Source organism: Sarcophilus harrisii, chromosome 3, assembly GCF_902635505.1.
Source record: "Sarcophilus harrisii chromosome 3, mSarHar1.11, whole genome shotgun sequence".
In the NCBI taxonomy this organism is placed as follows: domain Eukaryota; kingdom Metazoa; phylum Chordata; class Mammalia; order Dasyuromorphia; family Dasyuridae; genus Sarcophilus; species Sarcophilus harrisii.
The window spans coordinates 236,742,768-236,767,077 of record NC_045428.1 but is presented as its reverse complement, the minus strand read 5'-3'; the positions used below and the strand labels follow the sequence as shown (position 1 = coordinate 236,767,077).

At 32.8% G+C, this 24,310-nt stretch overlaps 1 protein-coding gene across 3 annotated transcripts in view; it reads right to left on the bottom strand.

Moving 5' to 3' along the window:
* Positions 1-24,310, bottom strand: part of HLCS (holocarboxylase synthetase) — a 101,274-nt gene that overhangs the window by 46,160 nt on the left and 30,804 nt on the right. For all 3 annotated transcript variants that reach the window (XM_003763395.3, XM_031959235.1, XM_031959236.1), the window contains one exon: positions 19,414-19,685. In XM_003763395.3, the coding sequence (XP_003763443.1) occupies positions 19,414-19,685 (272 nt within the window). The remainder of the gene's footprint in view (positions 1-19,413; positions 19,686-24,310) is intronic.

Here is a 24,310-nt window from a genome sequence, read left to right as displayed (position 1 = left end):
AATAATTTTTGTCCTATGTTTCAATAGATAAGAAAAAAAAAAAACTAAACACTTTTTCTTACCAAAACTAAAATAAGAAAGCTATATGTATATGTACTATATGTACCTATACTATATGTAATTCAGACCTATCTGGTATTTCCGGTTTGCAATTAGAACAAAATGATAGTAGACAAAAAAAAAAATTTACTTAGCTACAGCACAGAAAGGACACATAGCAAGGACAAAACATTGATTCACTTGAATATAACTTCTAGCTTCTGTGTTAGCCCCAATTAAGCTTGAGGAAGAGCAAATCCTTACTCCTTAAGAGGCTGGCTTTTATATTTAAGCAATCAGGAAGCTATAGTAATGGCTCAGGCTTTAGCTACATGAGCCAATTATGAACAGTTTTAATACCCTTTAAGGAAATACTAGCCAAGTGGCAAATATTACTCCTATTACACCTAGCCCTTTAATAGCAAGGAGTAGAGTTAGTCAATAAGTATCTTTTAAATACCTATTTAATATTCTTTTAAAAACTAATTTGGGGGGTTACAAGATATCTTCCTTTCCACCATCATCCCACACTAGAGAAAGCCACTATTAATATTTTTAGATTGATATCGTTACCATTTTAAACATTTACTGAATCAATCAGTTAAACATTTAGTATGAACAATGGGAATATAAAGAAAGCAAAAGATAGTCACAATCTAATGGAAAGACAACAAGCTAACAAATTCGTGAATATCTATATATCTTCTTTATATATAGTTTATATATTTTATATATATTGACAAAATATATATATATTTTATATGCATGTTATGTACAAAAAATATATAGAAATGACCAACAAAGGGAAGGAACTAAAATCAAGAAAGATTACAAGTTGGGTTTTAGCTGGGATTTTAAGAAAGCCAAGGAGACCAAGAGACAGAAATAGAAGGGAGAAAATTCCAAGCAAGGAGGCTAGTGTCACTTGAACAGTAGGAAAGTGTAAAACTAGAAAGGCAGAGTGGGGCAGATTATGGAAGGTTTTAAACTTCAGAGAATTATGTACTGGATCCTAAAGGGAATAGCGAGTCATTGGAGTTTATTGAATAATAAGGTGACATGGTGGGACCAGTAAAAAATCACTTGGGAGGTTGATTAGAGGAGAGATTAGAGAAACTTACAGCAGGTCAACCAAAGCAGGTTACTCCAATTAATTGTTCAGACATGAGGTAATGAGGGCCTATACATGAATGGTGGTACTACCAGGACAGAAGAGTTATTTGTGAGATATTGCATTGCAAAACTGATAGGCCTTGGCAATAGATTGGAAATGAAGGATGAGAGATAGTGCAGAATCAAGGATTGTACCCAGGTGTCTATGAAATACTGTCTAATTATATGAAGTAAACCTTTGGTAGTTTGGAACTATCTAAAGTTTTTTCAATTAGTTTTTCTGTAGACAGTTGCTTATAGTTATGTTCACATAGTTATCATGTACATTAGTACATCTTAGAAGTTAAACTCAAGGGAATTTTTCTGTTATTTTCTGCTATTTTTTTCTTCAGTGATGGGCTTATAAGTGTTATAAAGTTATAAATATGTTATATATATATTATATGTTATAAATGAATGTGACAATATTAAATGGCTATGCAACATTATTAAAGATCATACAATTAGAAAGTAAATCATGTCTATCACATGTATGGATGGGGAATGTATTCTAGGATGTATTAAACAAAGTTTAGAGGTAATTACAAAAGATAAAATAAAATTTGGATACATAAAACTGAAAAGCTGCTAACAGATGAAATTAATGCTTCTAAAATAAGGGAAGCAACTGAATGAGAAGAAATTTGTAATAAATTGTTCAATGCCCATACACATCCTAAAAGTCATTTTGTAATAAATAAGTAGTCAAAGGAAATAAATTATAGATTATATAATTCTTTTCAAAAGCTATTAACAGGAAAGAATGCTATAAAGTATTAATAAGTAAGAATGAAAACAACCCCCAAATTTTTCCTATTACCATACAAAAGCAATGATGAAAAAATGATGAAAAAGTTAAATTCTTTCCTTTCCTTTTCCACACCCTCTATTCTTTGATTCTGAGATTTGGCTTCCTTCTTACAACATGTCCTCCCTAGCTACCCTTTCTAGTGGTGATCCATTTTCTCCAACTCACTTGTCAAGGTGGAGGATTTGGAATGCTGCTTGCTCACCACAGCCACTTTAAGGGTCTCCCCTTATCATCATAACTCTTTTCTTTGAAGTATGTTCAATCTACCTCTACAATCCAAAGTCTTCCAGCAGTCATCTACTGACTTCCAGGATTTTCTCTCTAGTTCAATAAATTCAGTGCCTAGTTCATGGTCTTTCTCCCTTTCTCCATTTCCTGCTCACATATATTCATTTTGTAATAAATTGGTATGGGTACATCCTCGTAAAGCCCAAGTCTAACCTTGTCACCTTTCACTCCAGTGGCTTTCTATCACTAACCTATATTTATATGGTGTATAAAATATGACTACATGAAAGCCATGATTAAAAAAAAAAAGCCACATCATCATTTAAGAAAGTGTCACAAAAAACTGATCTTGGATTCAGAGGGCAAAATAGAAATGGAAATTCAAAGAATCCATTGAGCAACTTCAGAAAGAAATCTCAAAATACTTCTAGGAATGTCATAGCCAAATTTCAGAATTCCCAGGTCAGGGAAAACAGGAGACAACCAGAAAGAGACAATGAAAACATTAAGGAGCCACAATCAGAATCATGAAAAATTTGTAGAGGGATTGGAATGATATTCTTGAAGACAAAGGACCTAGAATTACAACTGAGAATAATCTAAATTATTAAATATAAAATAATTATATATATATATATAATCTAAACTTTAAAAGGGTGGGGAGGTGGACGTTTAATGAATGTATTTAATGAGATGAAAAGAACAAAGTTGAATAGAAAAATGTGACACAACACAAGAAAATGAATTATAAAAACAAACATGAAAGACAAATCATAATAGACTCAGTTTTAAACTGTTGGAATTCATTATAATATTAAAACATTGTAATTTATTTATAACATTATAAATAGAATAGAATTAAAGCAGAAATAAGGAGTCTACATACACAGATATGGATGCAAAATGATTATCTTCAGATGATCTCAAAAAAAAAAAAAAGAAAAAGAAAAAACGGGGATGTACTGAGAATGGAGAGACGCACTGAGAGAATAGCTCACACAAGGAAGAGCTTTTATAGTGGAAAGGAAATGTCTATAAAGCAGTAGCAGAAAATGGCTAGAAAGAATAGCTATATGGATACTTATGGATATTTGTATGAACAAGAGAGATACCAGATGATTATAAATCTGAGAATATATTAATAGAAGAAATAACAGTTCAGACTTCCACAGAAGGAGGCACTTACCTACTTTAACATTTTGCCACTTATAAATTATTACTCAGTGATTAATAACATAGGCTTTAACACAGGTTTATTTTTAGAGAAAATCACAATAAAAGCAGTGCTGAAATCTTACACTTACAATCCCTTTTAAAATATAAAGGCCTTCTCCAAAGGCCACAAAGGAAAAATGGTTTTCTATCCCAAAGTCACAATCTAAAATGAAGCAGGTAAATACCTTGCCCTATACCTTGCCTTCTCCTGAACTCAGCATCCCAATAAAAGAATTTTTAAAAATACTTTAATACAACTGTCCATATAACTTGGATAAAAACATTCTCTGAAATTCTCAGTCCCATCTCTCAAAAAGCAGCCTGTATATATGAACTGATACTCCTCAACCCTTAGAAATATGACTTCTAACCTGGCTTTATGACTGATTAAATATAAAATATAGATTCTTCCATTTAGGTTTTAAAACATTTTTCAACCAACCGCAATCTAGCTTTCTAACCTCTCCTACTCTAAAACCCAGTCAAAAATGGCCCTGTCTCTATTCTATAGGGTTCCATCTCCCATGCCTTTACACTTGCTGGCTCCCATGCCTAGAATATACTCCCTCTTTACCAATGCATTGTACCAATGCATCACAAACTTCCTCTCTTCCTTTAAAAAAGCACTTTTAAAAAAATATATTTAGCCTTTCCTGATCTTCCCAACTATTAGTGCCCTCCCATCTCATAACTGTTATATCTTTTTTTGTATTTGTGTCTCTAAAACTTATAATGGCTGGCCCATAGCATGTGCTTAAGATGTACAAATAAACTCTTCTGACATAATTTTTGAGAAGAAAAGAAAGGTATTTGGGAGATGTATGTACAAATTTAGTCACCCATTAAGAACAGAAGCTAGCAACAGTGATTTTTTGGCTTTTTTTTTTTTTTTTTTAAAGCCAGACTACATTTTTTCCCTTACAGAAGTGAACAAAAATAAAACATTTTTTCTTACTAATGTAGTGTTCATGATTTCACCATAAAGGGGAAATATTTTCCCCTCAATTTCTAAATTTTCCCTTAATTTAACAGTAAAAATAAATAAACAAAAAGTTTATTCTGAATCTCTCAGGTAATTTAATAAACTATTCCCAATACCGTTTTAGATTTATTCATTAAATGCCCCCAAAACTACAAATTTTGTAATTATCATAAAACAAAATTCTAAAATTAACTAAATATAACATTATAAAATTATTAAAAATATGAATTTTATGTAGAACATTCTGTAAGAATTAAGTAATCCAGCAAGACCTCATAATCACATTCTCAATGAGGCAATATAAGGTTTGTTTCTGCAGAATATTTGTGATGGTCTGTGATGGTTTCAGAATGACTTGTCCTTGCACAAGGAACGTTTCAAATAATCTAATATCTGCACTAAAAGAACAAAAATGTTCATAATATCCTGATCATATGAGAACACAGCTGCTGAGGTACAATTAGAGGTAACAGCAGGGAATGAGGGAGCTACTCTGATGTATTGTACAGACACAAATGACAGTATTCCCATCTGTCTGACCATGAATTGGGAACCGGTTTGCATTCAAAATGCTATATTTACATAGAACAGAAACAGGAATAACAAAGTCAGTGTGCATGATTAAGATAGTTTCAAATCCTTGTAGAAACAAAGTTATAATAAAAAATACACATGCTTTTTGTAACAGAAGAAAAAGCATATTATTATAAAAGTTATTATAACTAAACAATTATTTAATTCATAAGGCGCCATTGAAGAATTTTTAGCATGAAGCTCTTGGACAATCACCAAAAATTAAGGGATCTGTGAATTACTGATCTAGATAAGAGGTTACAAATTTATCTCCCCTCTCCAAAGTAACTATTATTAACTATTTATTATATATTATATTATATGGATTATAATATAACTATTTATTATTAAATAATAATATAAAATATTATAAAATATAGTAGACTAAAATGAAATGTATATAAAAATAAGGAATGTATTATTTTTCGTACTCAACAAGTAACAGGATAAACACAGGATAGCAAACTCTATTATCCATGAAACATCTTCAGCTGTCCTCTGACAAGCAGAACAAGTTATTTCTTGTATTACTGGTCATCAAAAGCAAGAATACTCTCCACTTCCTCCCTGAAGGCTTACTTTCCTTACAGTAATAAAGTACTAAATAGGGAAAGTTAAAAGTGAAGTGCCCCGATTTCAATTCAACTGTTTTTTTCAAAAATTAATAACAAGTGACAATCATAATATTCCAAAAGTTTTATAACATGACAGAAATGTCTAAACATTCTACTGAAAAATATTATTCTGATGTGAACTAATATAAAATTCTATAATATATAAGCTAAATGACATCAGTTATTATACACATTTTAATAAGCAGTAAGCAGGTGGCCATCAGTAATTTCTGTTGTAGTTCATATAACATCTGGTACTGTACTCCATGTAAGGTGTTGTGTTTGATTTTTTTAATAATGGTATGCCCTAAGTTTGCAAAAGTTCAAGTGAAATATAATTTTTCAACTGCGTATCTAATTTCCAGTCATGAAAGTCTAAAATCATGTAAAATAATACTCAAGCCTTTTTCATAGAGTTGTTCAATGATGTTAAAATGGTTTTCCTTTCAGGACAAGGAGCAACTAATTCTTGAATTCATGTATGGTTCCTTACTCTCGTTAAGGTTGAGATTATAGATTTTAAATCTGGACAATATTAGAAGAAAGTAGCAACAATGAACAATAAGTATCTAGTTAGAATTAAAGCAAAAAGCCAACAGAAGCATCCACGATGAGGAAGCTCTGACCTACTATTAGCAAAGAAACATTTTTGGAATTTCAAAGGAAGACTAACCATGAAAAAGAAAACATTTTTTGCCAAAATATTATACATAAGCAACATTGAAACCAGGGAAAACACCAAAACAGTGGAAACCAGATACTACTCAATTGCTACTAATTTAGATCTTTTGAACCATTTCATTTTTTGTCCTTGGCAGTTCCAAAGCTTAGCACAGTGGCAAAAAGCAAGTAATTATTAAATACTTTTTGTCTTAAGTGCAAAAACGGGTAATTTCAAACCTAAAATCATGTTAGAAATTGGTATAGTAGCACTCTCGATCCATTGCTCTTATGCAAGTCTGAGCACCCCCAATCTATTTTCCTAGTTCAAAGAAAAGTCTGTAAGTCACATTCCTTAGAACACAGGGTAGCCCTGTGCACCAAACCAAGGCTAAATTGTAATTGGGAAATGTAATGTTACATAGATGTTAATTTGTGGTTTTCTAAAAAATTATCACCCTTTTCCCCCATTTCAGCTTCTATTTGAATTTGACACCACTGCCTTCTAATTTCTCCAAAGCAATCTGCATCTGGGACAGGTTCTAAATTAAACAGTAACAGTAATTTTTTTTTTTTTTTTTGCCATTTTCTATTAATTGCAGGTTTTAATGTCTTTAAAGCACTTAGCTTGGCACCTACTTTGTTGCTGTTAGTTGAGTCTAATTCTTTGTAACACCATTTGGGGTTTTCTTGGAAGAAATACTGGAATGCTTTGCCATTTCCTTCTTCAGCTCATTTTACAGATAAAACTGATTTGCCCAGCGTCAAACAGCTCCAAGTCTGCACTCCATCCACTGTGCTGCCCCCAGACATTATATAAATGTTAAATAATTAATCTGTTACTAAGATAATTAACCAGAAATAAATTGGTAACGATAATGGATCCTGGCTTCAAAAATATTAAGGAAACCCATCCCACCAACAGAACTGTGAAATACTACTATGTTCCAAGTAATTTTGAAGGGAAAAGGTAAAGTCAGAAAGCAGTAGAGTGAACAACTCTCAAAACTCCTCTACATCTAGAAACAGATCAAGAAAATGCCACCAAACAAATCCTAAAGGAAGAATTCAGCTCAAACTCAGCATGGGTTAACAAAGAGAAAATGACCAGGAGCAAACTAAACCAGAGCAAAAGGAAGTTCTAAACAAACCAGCTCAAAGTTTTTCTCCCTTCAGCTGGTTCTGGGTCACAGATCCAAGGCAGAGGGAACCTATACACCAGGAGTGGTGTTCAGGGGTCCACAATTCTGTTGCTCTGAATCAATAAAGCTTTCCAGATGGCTGCTAAATCCAGAAGTATTCTACAATAGATGCCTGTCCTTTGTTTTGAAAGAGAATAAGAATAATAAGAGAACCAATTTTTTACCACCACTACAAAGTCAGTCTCTTTCCACAGTAATGAAAAGTCCAATGGCAAGATAAAAGGTCAAGGCTCTATCTACTGAATTCCATATTCCAAATTATAAATTTTATGTCATAGTAAAAGGTCTTTGCATCTCTTGCTTCATTTCTTCTAATACTCCTAATACTAGTGCTTGTGAAAAAGACCTCTGAAGCTCTAGCTGGACATTTTTATGGGTTTTTCTTCAGCTTCAGCAGTACTGTGTCTTATGTGCAATTCCAGATTAGACAGTTTATGGCTGTGTCTTTTTCTGCATCATGGCTCTTTTTAATGCATTTTTAGGTATTGAGGGATTTGTTCTCTAATATTGCTCAAATCAAAACTCAGATAAGGGGGCAGCAATCAAATTGAGCCCTGGATCAGAATACTTTGTAAGTACTTGAAGTTTAAGGGAAACAAACAAGTAAATGTGGAACAAAGATGGGGGTTTACATTCAAATATGAGATGATACATGTCTCTCTCCTCTAAACTGATCATGATCAGTCTAATTAAACAGAATGCCTGAGAGTAGTTCCATAAAAAAATGGAACAGAAAGAGAGGGAATGAGAATATATTGAGAAAGAAAAGGAAGGGAAAATTACCTTGCATAATTAGGCTGGGCAAATTAGCCACCTATAAAAACAAGAAAAACTGACACTTCAACCACACTCTCATCTAAACTGATCAAAGATGGAAAGAATGTACACTCACAGAAGAATCTGTAGCAGAATTTGAGACCTTTATGAGACAGACACACAGTTGAGTAGAGACATATTTCATTCACAAAGGAAATGGAAGGGAAAAGGGAGAAGGAGGAAGGAGGGATTAAGAGGAAGGGATTAGTCCTAAGCAAGACAGACTGGCTATAACTGCATAAGAATGTACAAAAAGTTTTATAGCTCTTTGAGGTTGTAATCAAAGAAGGTGGCCATCATTTCAGAAGTGGATGAACTAGTTATAGTATATAAATGTCACCAAATACTACTGTTCTATAAGAAATGATGCAGTACATAGTTTCATGAAAACCTGGGAAAGCTTCTATGAAATGATGCAGAGTAAACAAAACCAGATGTAAATATAGTAAAGAGAAATAATTTGAGAAAAGAATTAGTTATATTGATCAATTAAATGACCCAACTCTTGGTAGAAAGCTGAAGAGTGCATAAAGAATGATTTTTTGTGGTCAATGTAGAAATTTGTCAATTGATTATACATGTTTGTAACAGATTTTGCTTTTCTTTCATCCTCAATGGGCAACAAGAATGAGGAGGCATATTTCTGCGGTATATAATAAAATGCTGAGGGTTGTCTCAAAGAAAGTTGGGTAAACAAGATAAGCAGAACCAGTAGCACCAACAACCACTGTAAAGACAAAGAACTTTTTATAAAGTAGGAAAAATCTGATCAAGACAATGACCAAACACAATTTCAGAGGATATAGCTACATGTTGGCATTTGTTTCACTCAATTATACATACATAGATTTTATTTTTTTCCTCTTTTCAAACTGAAAACAGGAGAAACAGACAAAAATTCAGAGCATTTTTTTTTTTTTAAAGAGTTCTTATGGATGAAAATTTCATACGCTAACATCAAGTTGTATAAAGATCTCAATACCAAGCCTACCTTGGAGCTCAAGAGAAGCTCAAATCCCCAGATTCACTGTCAAAAATGAAACCAACAGGAACAGCTAAAAGTCTTTCTGATGGAGAATTTGAATATCAGGACTCTACCTCTGAATTAGGAATCCCTACTAGGAATCTCCACCCCTCTTTCAAAAGTCTATTCCCAACTGACTCATAAAGTATCATTTTGAAAACAAACTTTACCTAGATCTGGTGCTGTCATCCACTGGGTTCCAATTGATCTGACCTTTTTTCATCTTCCTTTTCAGATAGCCTTTCTTTACTGTACAAGGCAGGTTGCTTTTTTTTTGTTTTATTCTGTGTTCCATATTTCCCAATATGGCACCTTACTAAACCAGTAATAAGACAACCTGGTAATAATACGTCTCTCACAACTTGGATGGTCTTAGTAAGTTAGTAAGTAAGTGAGTTAGTAAGACTTGAGTACAAATCCAGGCTTAAATATTCATTAGCTATGTGTTCCTGGTAGTCACTTTACCATTTGTCTTAATCCACTGGAGAAAGAAATGGAAAAACTACTCCAGCATATTTGCCAAGAAAATTCTATATGAAGTCATAAAAATATCTAGCATATTAGGGATGAGACAATCATGAAATGACATTCTGATGTGGTCTCTTGACCTTTTGATAGGCTGATCCTCTGACGAAGGACTTGATATAAATAAGCCCATAAATTTTGTTTTGTTTTATTGATATGTTTCCACATTATGACTATTTACAGATTACTTTTTAAATAAAGTAAAATACTACAATTATCTTTTCTGAAAATATATTCAACATTTAGAACCATGCCCAAAAAACTATAAAATTGCATATTTTGATGAAGCAATATCACTACTAGCTCTTTATCCCAAAGAGATAACAATATTTTGATGAAGCAATATCACTACTAGCTCTTTATCCCAAAGAGATAACAATACAAATGGAACTTATTAACAATGTTATCTCTTAGTAGTAGCAAAGAATTAGAAATGTCTATCAATTGGGAAATAATTGAAAAAGATTATGATAGAATGCTATTGTGCTATAAGATCAGAGAAGGATACTCAAAAATGAGCAGAACTAAGAGAATATAATACACAGTAAAAGCTATATGAATAATTTAGATCTTCTGTGCAATATAATGAAAGGTGCCATCTATCTCCAGAGAAACTGGTGAAATCTAAACGCTGAAAGACACTCTTGTTTTTCTTGGGGTTTTTTTGATCTATTTTCTTTCACAGGATAACACGGAAATATGTTTTACATGACTACATATGGATAACCCATGCTAAATGGCTTGCCTTCTCAATGAGGGGTGGAAGGGATTTTTTTATTTTATTTTAAATTTAAAAAAAAATTTTAAAAACAATAAGAAAATAAAATTAAGATAAATTTTACATTTGTGGCTTTCTATAACTTTTTTGCTTTCCACACTAAATCCCTACCCCCTAACTCCTGAGGAAAAAACAACAAGTTCTCTTAATTGTTATGTGAAAATGTCTCACTGTACATACTAAATCCATAATCTATTTGTAATATCATATCCCAAAGAATCATGGGTGATCACTGCATTTATCATGGTACTTGCAGCAAATTTATTGGCTAAATTTTATTTACAAAATTCCTCAAAATTTGTTCATTGTGTAAAATATTGAAGGAATAATAAATACTGTATTTCTGGTTTTGCTTACTTCACTTACATCAGTTCATATAAGTCTTTTCAAGTCCTGTGACAGTAATAAGTTATTTATTACTATCACAATAGTATTTTATCAGTACTAACCACATCTAACTAAGCAATAAAGGACATCCTTTTTAGTTCCCATCCTTTTAGTTAATACTTAGTTAATTTTTAAAGGAAGAAAGAAGAAAGCTAAACTAAAGTATTTGTTTTACTGGAGAATTTTCTTTTACATTCTTTTCATTTATTGTTGTTTTCAATTTATTTCCACCCTTCCCGACTTGCTCCATCCCCCAAGACTGCAAGCAATCTGATATATGTTAAACATGTGCAATTCTTCCAAACATACTTCCATATCTGTCATGCTGATCAAAAGGGGAAAAAAACATGAAAAAGAAAACAAGCAACAATAAAGATGAAAATATTATGCTTTGATCCACATTCAGTCTCCGTAGTTCTCTTTCTGGATGTGGATGGCATTTGCCATTACAATTCTATTGAAATTGCCCTGAATCATCTTTTTTTGAAGATGAAGATTTTGAAGATGAAAAGAATGGCTATGTATAAATTACATTCATGGTTTCATGAGAATATGCTCATGTTTGTTATGTTAAATTTTTTAAGAGGAAAGGCTTTTGCAAAACAAATTTCTCTGAATATTCAGGGTTCAACAAAAAAACAAAAGCTAAACCTAAAAGATCAGAGTGCAAGTTCTCATCAGTTCTCAAAAGAATCATATAACAATATGTAGTAACTTCAGAACATTAAAAATACACAGGGAAAACCAAAAAGCTTTTAGACAAGGTCATAAATAGGGCATTTTGCAAAAAACTGTTAAATTTATTTAAGATTTTTAAAACTACATAATGGAAGTTTACAATTCCTTAACAATCCCCTTCTTTCTACTTTTGTAAATATTTTAAATAATGAGACCATTCTTTAGAATGCAAAATTATGCACTTTATAGCAAACTTGAGAATCAGACATGTACAACAGGGAGTTGCATTTTCCTTATAACTTATAAAACCCATAACAAAGCTAAATGATACGAGGTGTGAGAAATGAAAACTTTATGTGCATACAAATTTATATTTTTAAAATTATATTCACTAGGAGCATAACTGAAGTGAAATTAGGCATTTGGGATTTAGCATAACAAGGGTATACAGATTGTGGGTTTTCATATAAATTTTTGTATGTAAAGTAAGTAATTAACCAAGTCAATTACTCTTTAAGAAAATTTTATCATGGCTTTTTTAGGGAGGATTCTCTCTCTTTTATTCTCTTTTTATTCTTATTATTTAAATAAAAATAAATAAATTTGCAAATAATCCCAACTTAATATTACTGCTTATATTCTTTCATGTTCAGAACACATGTATAACATCACCCTAGACACCAGCTTATAAGATATATATAAATGCCTAAGGCATAAAAATAATTGCTAATTTCCAGCTGAGCAACAGAAAGGAGAGGAAGCATGATGAGGGAAAAAAGAAGAAACATCTTTATTATTTCTTTATTATTAATTATTATTCCAAATATTACCACCTCTTGTTGCTACAAGGATGAGAAGAATGCTGCCAAAGGAATTGCATTTGGAGAAGCTTTTGCCAATAAGAGGCATTGCAGTGGTGGATACTATATATATATAGATAAGAAGTACAGGTGAGCAAGAAAGGCTTAGAAGCAGAAAATCAAAGAAGCAACAACAGATCAACTCATTTATGAGATGTCATGCCTTGTGAAATAGAACAAAATGGAACCATCTAGCTTAGATAGAGGATGCTACACAATCTACATATCCAGAGTTATTAATTTCCCTGGTCACTGTTAATCTTACTACTTTTAATGTGCCCAATCTTTCTATGCATTGCTAGTAAAGCATGTTTATGGATTGAAAGTATTTTTTGTGAAGCTTTAGCAGATCTTAGTGCTGATTTCACAGCTCATACATAATCCTTAGGGACATAATACTATTTATAGCACAAAAGCCACAGGGGAAAAAAACTTGTCAGGCTGAGAGGAAATCAATCAAAAAGAAAGGGAAGGAAGGCCCCAGCCTGGGAGGGATACCTAGAGCAAGACTATTCCTACTACATATGAATAATAGCTAGTCGTACTAGTTTATGTAGGGTTTTTTAAAATCGCAAAAATGCTGTACATGTTATCTTTACAACAATGTTGTGAAATAGGTGCTATTGCAGGTTGGCTCACTTTTGACAGGTACTATATATACTTTTATTAATGCTACCTGCAATAGCATTATCTTTCTAGACAGCCATTTCACACTGCTTAGCATGCATCTGAAAAATGTTTCAGATATTTCTTGTACTTTTGAAGGTTTTTTTTAACCAAATTAATACAATTATAAGATATCTTGTTTTAATTTATCAAGAATTCCAGTTCTGTTCTGTAAAACTTTTTTCACTACTTTAGAGAAAATTTCAGTTCAATAAAAGGGTATAAATCTGAGATGGGAAATAAATGGCAGCTTTAACTTGGTGCAAATTAAGGCCAATGACAAAGTGCATCATACAATTTTCCTTATACTAGAAACAGCTTAGCACATTTAACAACTATGTCAAGGCAACTGAAAGCTAAATATGCTTTTGTTGTTGTTTAAAATTTACTCAATACCAAATAACATTTATTTGCTCTTTACTACCGATTTTCTAATTTTTAAAAAAAGTATGTCATCAATATATAAGTAGCTGAATACATGGACAGAGCACTGGATTTGAGTTAGGAAGACTCGAGTTCAAATATGATCTCAAATACAAATCCATACTGTCGAAGTCCTTAATAAAATGCTGATAGCAATAGTTCTTATTTTAGCAAAGAACTGGAAACAAAGTAGATTGAAAAATAGGCTTAATAAGTAAAAATTAATGTAAATGTTTTTACTTACATTAAGCAAAAACATTACAAAAAATGCTATCTTGAATAGCAATCTTAATAACGATAAAGTATAGGCTACTGTTTGATGTGGAAGAGGTGCAAATGATTTGATTATTCTCAAAAAAAGCAAATTCAACATATATCATTTTGCACATGTGGAATAAGTTTCTAATCTAGAAAGCCTCTTGGGGATCAACCCTCTTAGTATACAGATAAAAGATTGTTACTTGCCCAAGGTCACCCAGGTGAAACATGACTGCCTCTAAAACATCTTTTATTTGTATCTAAATTCTATTAAATATACCTAAAATTCTATTGCAATATAATCATGATTAATTTTATGAATATTTTATAAACTGTAGAGAAATACGGTCAATAGCCATATTAAAACTTCAGATCAGAACGAAGGAGGAAAAAGTACACTTGAACAATGTATGTGCATGTACTATTTCCCCATTGTCTCCCTTGTTCCTCAATTTCCCAAAGACTAAAAAAAAATCTAACATCTAAAAAGTTATTCATTGCCAAGTATGATTTCATCATTTTCCTGCTCACTAATTTGATTATTCTTATGGGAAAGGAAAGTGAAAATGATGAATGATTCCTTGTGCAATGCAGAAAAAAAATTGAAAGGTTTAGATCAGACAGAATACCACTCATGTTGAAATAGAACATGATTTACTGTCCAAAGTCCAAGTCCAAGTCCAAAGGAAAAAATGTATCTGTAGAGTATTTCAGAGCATAATGGGTTCAGCTTGAACGAATATGTAAATTATTTTAAGAAATATATTAATATATTTCAAAAGCCTTTCATTTTATTTTTAGAAGTATTTCAATACATATGGAAAAATCCAATTTAATTACTCACAAGCCCACAGAACAAGAAAGAGAAGATATTTGATTGATTAATCAAGCACAAATTTTTTTATCCTATGACTTTTTTTTTTTAGGACACACACACATTACAACATAATCCTTAAAGAAATAAAGGATAACTTTGTTATCACTAAGAGATAAGAGATACTCATATTGAAAATGAAAAGATAAAAATGAGATAAAGATGAGATAAAGAATTTAAATTAATCTAATGTAACTCTTGGAAATTTATAAAGGAATCTGGCAGAAACTAGGCAGGAATCACTATATCAAGAAGGACACATGACTTGATAAAGATAATAGCATACAGATTAGAACTAGACTAGAGTAGTATAAGAAACTTATGGAGGAAGGAACTATGTTCAGCACCTATAGTTCAGATTTATTCAAGATATTGGGATTTTAACTGTCCAGGGTAACAGTCAACATAGGTAAGAGGCAGATCATGAACCCAGTTAAAAAAACAGATCAAAGAAATTTTCTAATTTCTAATTTTTCTAACAACTTCTATTACAACTACATATGGCAGATAAATTCTTCACTAAATAAAGGACAGAGATCATTTTATTACATGAAACTAGTTTAAAAAAGGGGGGGGGAATTGGGTTAAGTTGGGGAAAATCCTTTGCATCAAATATTTCTAAGATTATTATTTCTAATAGTTTCTAGTAGCAAAGAACAGGAAATACAGACAATGCTCATTTACTTGGAAACAGTTACGTGAATATAATGCAATATTATTGTACTATAAGAAATAAATATCATGAATACACAGAAGCACTGACAGACATATGAACTGATATGTAAAATATATTAAACACAATTAGGAATATTAATTATTATATTTGTTATATTTTTACATTACTTTATTTTATTAATATATTAAACAGAATTAGGAAAACATAATTATGAGAACAAAAAATGAGAACAAAATTAAATGCTACAAAAACTGCAGAAATGTATACTGTATATAATATCATGTGGGTTTTTTAACACTGGTTGGTTATTTTTGCAGAACTTTTTCTGAGATACAACTTTTTTTTTTTTTGCAGAACTTGTTTTTCTTATATATTTTTTATATATTTTAAGGAATAGAGGAAGAACACAGTTTGAATATATGTGATGTAAAAACACAAGATATCAATATAAATTAATTTTAAAAAATAATGGCCTTACTAGATTAAGATTTTTAAGTGCCCAACTTTAATATGCTTTTAAAAATTTTTTAATTTCTTACTTTGGAATAGAATTGGGGAGCTTTTTAGTTGTTTTTCATGTTATTTCACTAACATCTGCTTAATTTAAGATACAGGTATATTTATAGTGTTCTCATTACCTTAGTCTAAATTAAGAGTACATGATGACACAATATAGGCATTAATATGCAAAATATCAACAAAAGCCATCTGGAAAGCTAATGAATAATCAAGGGATTTAAAATTAAACTACAGAATTTTGCCTTAGAATCTTTAGGACAACACTGTCAAGTTCAATCTATTCACTTCAACTCCTGAATCAATTTTTCAAACTTTATGACAGGTCTAATAGCTCCCACCTGTTTCTCTAGCTTGACTCTTGACTGGCATGTTACCAGCTACGGTGGAAATGTAGACAAAGACCCCTATTAGGATCTAGTGATTTCTCTACTGTGAGGTCACTCAGCCATTAAATTAGTTCCAGCCCAATTTCTTGTCCTCTCAGGATTTTAATCTTCCCCTCCCCTATTTGGATTTGGGGAAGCCTCAGGAGGGGTGGGTAAGAGTAAGAGAAGGGTTGAGGGGAGAGGGAAGGAAAAGAGACTGGAATGGAGATTAGAAGGTAGACTGGAGGAGCAGAAAGAAGGGAAATGAGGACACAAGAAAGTAGCACAAGGGGAAAAGAAAGATAAAGATTTGATAATTAAATTAAACTCTCATTAACCCTAAATTCTGAAACTGAAAGAAATACGCCATTAAATGACAAGAAAAAGGAACGATTATGTATCACTTCTAGTCACAAAACTAACATTCTCAAAAGTGACATGGATAAGGGAGTGAGTGGGGAAAGAGAAGAGTCTTAAATTTAAGATTTTAATTTGGACCATTCATTACTACTTTAAACTTCACAAATGAAAGAGATACATAAATACAATGAATTAGCAGATTTGGGACTATCATCTCAATTTCTATAAATCAAGTACTATTTATTCCTGCTCCTTTCCCCCCTGCCCCTTTCTAATTATCTCTCTAAAGTAGAACCAGCAAGAACCAACACTCTAGTGTTCTCATGGATCTATCTTACTGAACTCACAAAATAATCTAAAGGACTCCTCAAGCTAGTCCTCTTGATTTTCAGCTATCAAAAAGATTTTGCTAATGCTAAGAGGACATGGAAACACCCTCCAATATTTTCTCTAAATAAATACTATACAGTACATAAATCCACTGAGGTTTTCCAAATATTCAGTCACTTCATGGTCAAAATATGGTTGACCAATATCTAACAGAAATTTTAAGATCAAAGTAGCTAAATAAGGAGGCAATATGAATAATTTCAGTGAAATACAATTGAGAATACCCAGAAAATGCTCATTTGCATGTTAGTATGTTCTTTTCCCCTATCCCTCTCCTTCCCACCCCCACAAATTCTATGACATCATTTTTGTTTAGGTATGAACATATCCCATATTTCTTCCAACATCCATTTTCCCAATGTTTAATTACAACCAAGCTCCTTCCAACTACACTGAGTCATCAGTATCTAAGACAAGTTTTATGGCTCCAAGATGGGTTGACTTTCATGCAATGAAATCAAACAAAATCTTTCATTTGATAACAATTCAGAGAACTTCAGCTGGATTAGTTAGTTTTTTATCTATGTGAAAGGGTAAAGAAAATGTGTTTGGTGGAATGGCATGATCATAAATAGTCTTATAAAAAGTCTTATTTGACAGTGCTATACTAAATAGACTGGAGAAGGGAGATTGATAAGGAAATTATAGGCCAGGCAAGTAGTGTTGGGAACTCCCTTCAAAATGCAAACACACTAGTAATATATAGTTATCAGGAACACAGTTAAATAACTTGCTTGCCCATCATCACAAAGCTAGTGTATTTCAAAGTAAAGGACTTCCTGACATCAAGGCTAGCTTTTAATCCACTTTATCCTCTTGGATCTGACCTTATACCGTGAAAACTGGTATGGAATATTACCCCCCAAAATGTAAGTGAGTTTAGCTAACTCACAAGGATATCCTATGTAAGACTCAGATTACATCTCTTATGTTTACTCTACACAGACAAGAATGTCTTTCAATAATAAGAAAAACTACATATATAAATGAAAAGCCGAGTTACATATACCCGACTTTTCTGGACTTGGTGAATTTCAAGAAGCAATAAGCTGGACAGAATGATGCTAAGTGTTGAAAATGGATAATAAGCTAAAGCATCATTAAATAGTAAAGTGTATATACATATACAGTAAGCATTCTATCTGTATCTCAGATCTCCAAAATAATGAACCAAAAAAGCTAATGTCCACAATGAAGACAGTGAGACACAATAAAATTCTGAAGTGCCTTCTGAGGTACCAAAGAAATTAAATTATGTAACATATATTAAAAAATGTAAATAAATTTAATAAATAATAAATTTGGCTAATTTTTTTGAAATTAGCTATCTACATACTTTTCTATCTACTTTATATTCATTTTAGAGACTGACTGGTATGCTCTATCTACTGATTTCTCAAATTTAAGAGTCATTAAGTCCCAACTGAAATCTTTTACCAAAAGCCTTTCCTAATTACTAATTCTTAATTTCTCTCCTCTCTTATTTACTATTTAACTTATATAAAGCTTAGACTGTAAGCTCCTTAAGGGCAGTGTCTATTTTTCTGTATCCTCAGCACTCTACTAGTCAACAATTCCATTATCATTGAAACAATTTCACTCTACCCGTTAACAATTTCATTATTGAAATAAAATTATTGTTTCTATGCCCAGGAAGGCTTTTTTGTAATGGTGTAGAGGAGAGAAAGACTTCAAGGACAGTGACAGTGATTTACACATGTAAATTACCACCTTTAATTCACCTGGAGAGCAAAAAACAAAACAAAACAAAACAAAACATGAGAAATATAAGAAGTATAAATTAACTCAGTGAAGCAAAATTTGGGAAACCAAAGATTTTCCCAAAACAATAAATATCAAAGCTATGAACACACATGGAACTACTTGCCTGGCCTATAATTTCCTTATCAAAGCTGAAATTAAATTCCATTTCAACAAGAATACCAGAATAATCATCTTATATATCCTATACATATATTATATATTATCTTAATATTTAATTCTAAAATGTATTATTCCTTTTATGCAGCAAAGCAGATGGTATGAACACACTCCATCATACATCTCTTCTACACTAGAGGCCAAGAATCCCAGTTCTATTTAAGCTTATAACATCAGTCTTAATCTTGCCTCAGAAACTGTGACCCAGGACAAGTCACTTAACCCTTTTTCAGAGACCATTCTAAGAAGCCTAATTTAAATAGACATCAGATCCACAATCACCAATTCTTAAAAATATAAACCTTGAAGCCTTTCTAATCAAGATCATATTCTTCTAAAATGGGGATGTCTCTTTCCTTGGTCTATGACTTTTTTTTAAAGAACACCAAAATCTTACCCATCCAGAAGATTCATTGTGGATGAAGTCACTTCAGCAAACAGAATTATTTTTCCTAGTTGCTTTGTATGCAAATTTTTTTGATAGATCTCCAGGTTAAAATGTTCTGGGGCAAAATCCTCTGTAGCAGTGATAACTGGCATATGAGATGGGGTTACTTCCAATTCTGGTTTATAGGATGAAACAAATTTAAGGGTCAGCTTCCTGAATTTCATTACTCCTTCAGGTCCCACATTTCTTGTGAGCCACTGCATAAAAGAAATTCGGACTTCCTGTATCAAAAGAAATGAAAAGGTCTAAATTATTTCAATTCAACAAATTTATTAAGCATAAGTCTATGCTAGATACTGGAGATAAAAACTCAAAAATAGTAGGAAAACAAAAACAAAAATAGCAGGAGCCAGAAGCTATGTAAAATTTCCCTCTATCAGTTCCATTTGTTACTTATCCACACTTTTCAACCTTAAGTTGTGTTTGTGTCTTCCACAGAGAAACTGTCCATCTTCACAAGTTTTTTTTTTTTTTTTTACACATTTAGTTGATGGCAGTATAACACTTCTTTATTGATCACATATGTCCTTAATGTCACTTAAATACATAAAAGTGATCACTGGCAATATGCTACCATCTACTGACATTCAATACAAGGTTATTTTCCTTTGGATCACTTGTCTTTTTGAGTTTGGGGGCTTTTGGTTTGTTTTGGGGGCAGGCAATAGGGAATAAGTGACTTGCTGGGTCAAATAAATGTCAAGTGCATATGGCCACATTTGAACTCAAGTGCTCTTGACTCCAGGACTAGTGCTCTATCTTTACCAGGAAAATACTAGGGTTCTGAGCATCTAGGGATGATCTTCCACCAGTTCAATTCAGAGCAAACTTCTCAGACAAGATAAATGACCTAGGAGAAGTCATTTATCCCTGTTCTCAATATCTTCACTTGTAAGGAGTTGGAGAAATCACTTCACCATGAAACCCCAAAAGAGGTCATGAAGAGTCCCTTGTAAGTCAGACACTAATATAAACAACTAGATGTTCAGACTAGACCTTTGTTAACTATATATATATATATATTTATTTATTTACTGATTAGCAGCAACACACTATGTATCATCGGTGGATGATAAACTTATCTCAGCTAGGCTACCAAGGCTGCTCAAAATCTCCACTGGCTCCTTCTTACTTAATATACTCAGGTCTTTCCATCTGGAAAAACAGACTCAATCTACAGTCAGCAAGAATTTACCAAGCCACATGTCATGCCTGAATCAAAGCAAATATTTTGCTGTATGAACAAAGCAGAATTACCAAAGGTCAAAGGAAATGTAAGATGCCCAAATTTAAAGACATCTCCAACACAAATCTTATGGACTAATTGTGTCCCAGCTGGGATAGAGCCACAGCTTCTCTTCATCCCAGACATACTGTATCTTGACCCCAACATAAGTGATCATCCTCAACAACCAACCATGTGCCAGCCATTGTGTGCTAGAATAAAGCACATGTAGCTCTACACATAAAATGTATTCTAATAGGAGATGATACAAAAACAGGATGAAACAGGAGAATGGATAGGATTTGAAGGTATCCCTCCTAAGGACATGAATAAAGCCTAGAGAGGAATGAGACATAGCTGTCCTGGGGATTCTGGGAGAAGCTATCTAATGAGAATAAGTGACACAGGGGCAACATATGAATACCAGGGCTACAGTGAGACATTGGAATGAAGAGATGGGACATGGTAGCAAACATTCAGAGTGCAACCTGTAGAGGAAACCTATTCCCCATTCTCTCCTCAGAGTTGTGAAGCTATTATTTTTAAGGAGTGCCCTTTCCTTTCTAGTTTTTCTTGTCCTGCTCTCACCATCTTTTCCCTCCCACTTCTTTTTCTTTGCCACTCCTCTGACTTAAATGAATACCTCTATAGAGGTCAACCTGACCTCTCAAACACCTGAAAGTCCAACAGTATGTCCATAACCATCTCAAGCTCAACATGTAAAAAAACTATTACTGTTCTTTTTGAATATATTCTTCTCCCACCCACCTATCCAAAGAGTCATTCCATGTAACAACAGCAAAAAAGGAAACATTTAACATGTCTACTGAAGTCACACTCACTTCTCCAATGAAAGAGGAAGATGTATTTTCTGACCTTTTCCAGGACCAAATCATAATTACACAGTATTAAGGTTTGTTGACCTCTACTAGGCCAAATGCTCACTTCTAAGATTAAATTTATCTTGTATGAGTGAAAAGCTTTTGTCAATGCTTATTAGACAAAACTGTTTGCTTATTAGCAAACACAGAGGTTTCTGAAATGAGAAAGCAAAGATACAATGAGGTAGAAAAGGACTGAATGAAAAAGCAAGAAATCTCTCCAATATACTAGCCCAGATTCTAGTACCATAAACAATGAAAAAGGCCTAATACAAGGATCATGATAACAGCTATTACGAATTCACAACACATAATATGCTACCAATAAAAGCAACAGGATGATTTATATGCATAGGCAGAGAATTCTACATGTGCTAATACTGCTTGGTACAGAATATTTAACATCAACATCAATCCTCTGAGTTAGACAGCAAAACTAGAGACATTTCTTCTCAGGGACTACAGTTAAAATATGTTACCTGGTAAAAGGGGGAAAAAGCCACTAGTAAAGGCTGTAGAGGAAGCAGTGATAAAAACCATCTTCTGTTATATTAGTAAATATTCACTTATTAACCAATTTTTGATTTTTAATATTTTGGAAGACATAGTGCAGAAATTACAGAAAAGTATTTTAGAGTAGGGAGAGAGTTGTTGAGCAACACCTTCCCCTAAGCTTTCCTTTAGAGAGCTGGGGCCACCCTCCACTTTCAATCTGCAGTTCTATTGGTTTCATATTCACAACACTCTGCTTTCCAACTTTTTATTGGTTGTCTTCTCCCACTAGACTGTAAACTCCTATATAGTAAGGATTTCTGTCTTGTATTCTCCACTGCTTAGTACAGTGCCTAACAACACAGTAGGCACTTACTTAACTTAAACATTTCCTACCAGCTGCTTTCATTTAATTTTTAGCTGGTTTTAACACCCAGAGTATCTTGCCTTCCCCAGGATAATCGCATCAGAATGGAGATACTCTACTTCCTCATCTCCCTCAATTGCTTAGTTGAAGGGTTTGAAAGGCAGAGCAATAAACTCTTCCCAAAACTTTTGTTCAGAATTTTTGTTTTCTATCAGCTGCTCTGATTACATCTTCCCTCTCCATGCCGCTCAAGCATTTTCATCAGCTTCCTTTTCCATATTGTCACATACACCCCTCCCTTCATAGAGGGTAAGTTCCTTGAGGTCAGGGACTATCTTTTTCTGTAATTAGAACACACAGTGCCTGCCACTTAATAAATGTTTATTGACTATTATTGGCAGCACCATAGCAAAAAATAGGCAATCTATGTCCAATCAATTTTCCCTACCAAACATCCTTCCTATACTTCTGTTAACAATTAACTGGTCTACCAGTGTCTCATTTCATTTCAACTGCAAAACTGAACCCGGCCTGATCTACATTTAGTGTTAATTGGCACAATTGAATCCAAATGACTTTGTGATTGAAGAAGAGAAAGGGCTTTGCAGAGAAAAGTGATCAGAGGCCCTAACAAGGAAGCTCCATATTATTATGGTACTATAACCCATATAATGCAGGAGTAGGGTCTCAGACTATTTGACAAATAGAGATGTGTGCCCAAAATATTTAACATGTGCCCAAAATGACTAACACTGAGAAATGTCATCTATTGGATTTGGAGATTAATCTTGATTTCACTACCTGTGGTAAGCCTAGGCTCTACACCAAGATTATTAATGTGGAAACAAAACATTCTGAACTACATGGAACATTTAACATGTCAATGTTAAGAAGGCCATTAAGATATATTAATGTAATACTGAGAGGGGGGAGAGAAGAAGGGAGAAGCATTTAAAAGGACAAAGGAAAAAAGAGGCAGAGAGAGAGAAAATAAAATAATAAAATTTTAATAAAATCAATTTTTAATAAAAGTTTATTTAGGTGCTTGACTCAATGATTGGGAATACAAATACAAGTAAATAGTACAAAAACAAGTAAACAACAGAGTTTCTGCCCCCAAAGAGTTTATATTCTAAAAAGGACTATGGAGAGGCAAAAAGGAAAAAGTACATGAGTTGGTATAGTAAAGGGATGGCCAAGAAGTAAGGTGAAAGCCTGAGATGAAGCAAAATAAGGCAAAAACCTTTATCACAGCCCAGGTTGGTCCCAGGGGTGGAATCCAAATTTGAAGATGTCAGAATAGCAGTCACATGGTATAGAAATGTGTGCACAACTAAGTAGATCCACTGAATATCTTTTACATAGTAAATAAATTATATATATATAAAATCCTTCCTTCCCACAGCTTCCTTTTTGTTCTGTCATTCCCATTAGAATTTAAGCTCCTTGAGGACAAGGCTGCTAACCTGTAAGCACAGTCCTGAATGTGAAATGCTTTTTCCATTAATTCATTTAAGAATTAAACTGCGCCTGCCTCTAATTGCATCTTATATCTAATATCTTATGTCTTTCATTTTCCCCTTATTTGAACATCTTTCATGTCAGGCAGGAACACTTTTGGCAAAAATACATCTCTATGTTTAATGCCTTCATAGAAAGACATCAAAAGATGGTAAAGTTGTCCAAGATTATACCTGTATCAAGGAATCATGTATAAAATTAACATATGCATGAATCACAGGATCATCTACTTAAAGAGATGAAAAGAACCTCAAAGATCTCTAGTCCAAATTAGAGGTTTGGACCTCTAGGCTACACTTTTTCTGTTATAGCTGAGGAAAAGCACTAAAAAGTAACTGTTCGGTGCTCAGAGAAAATAAC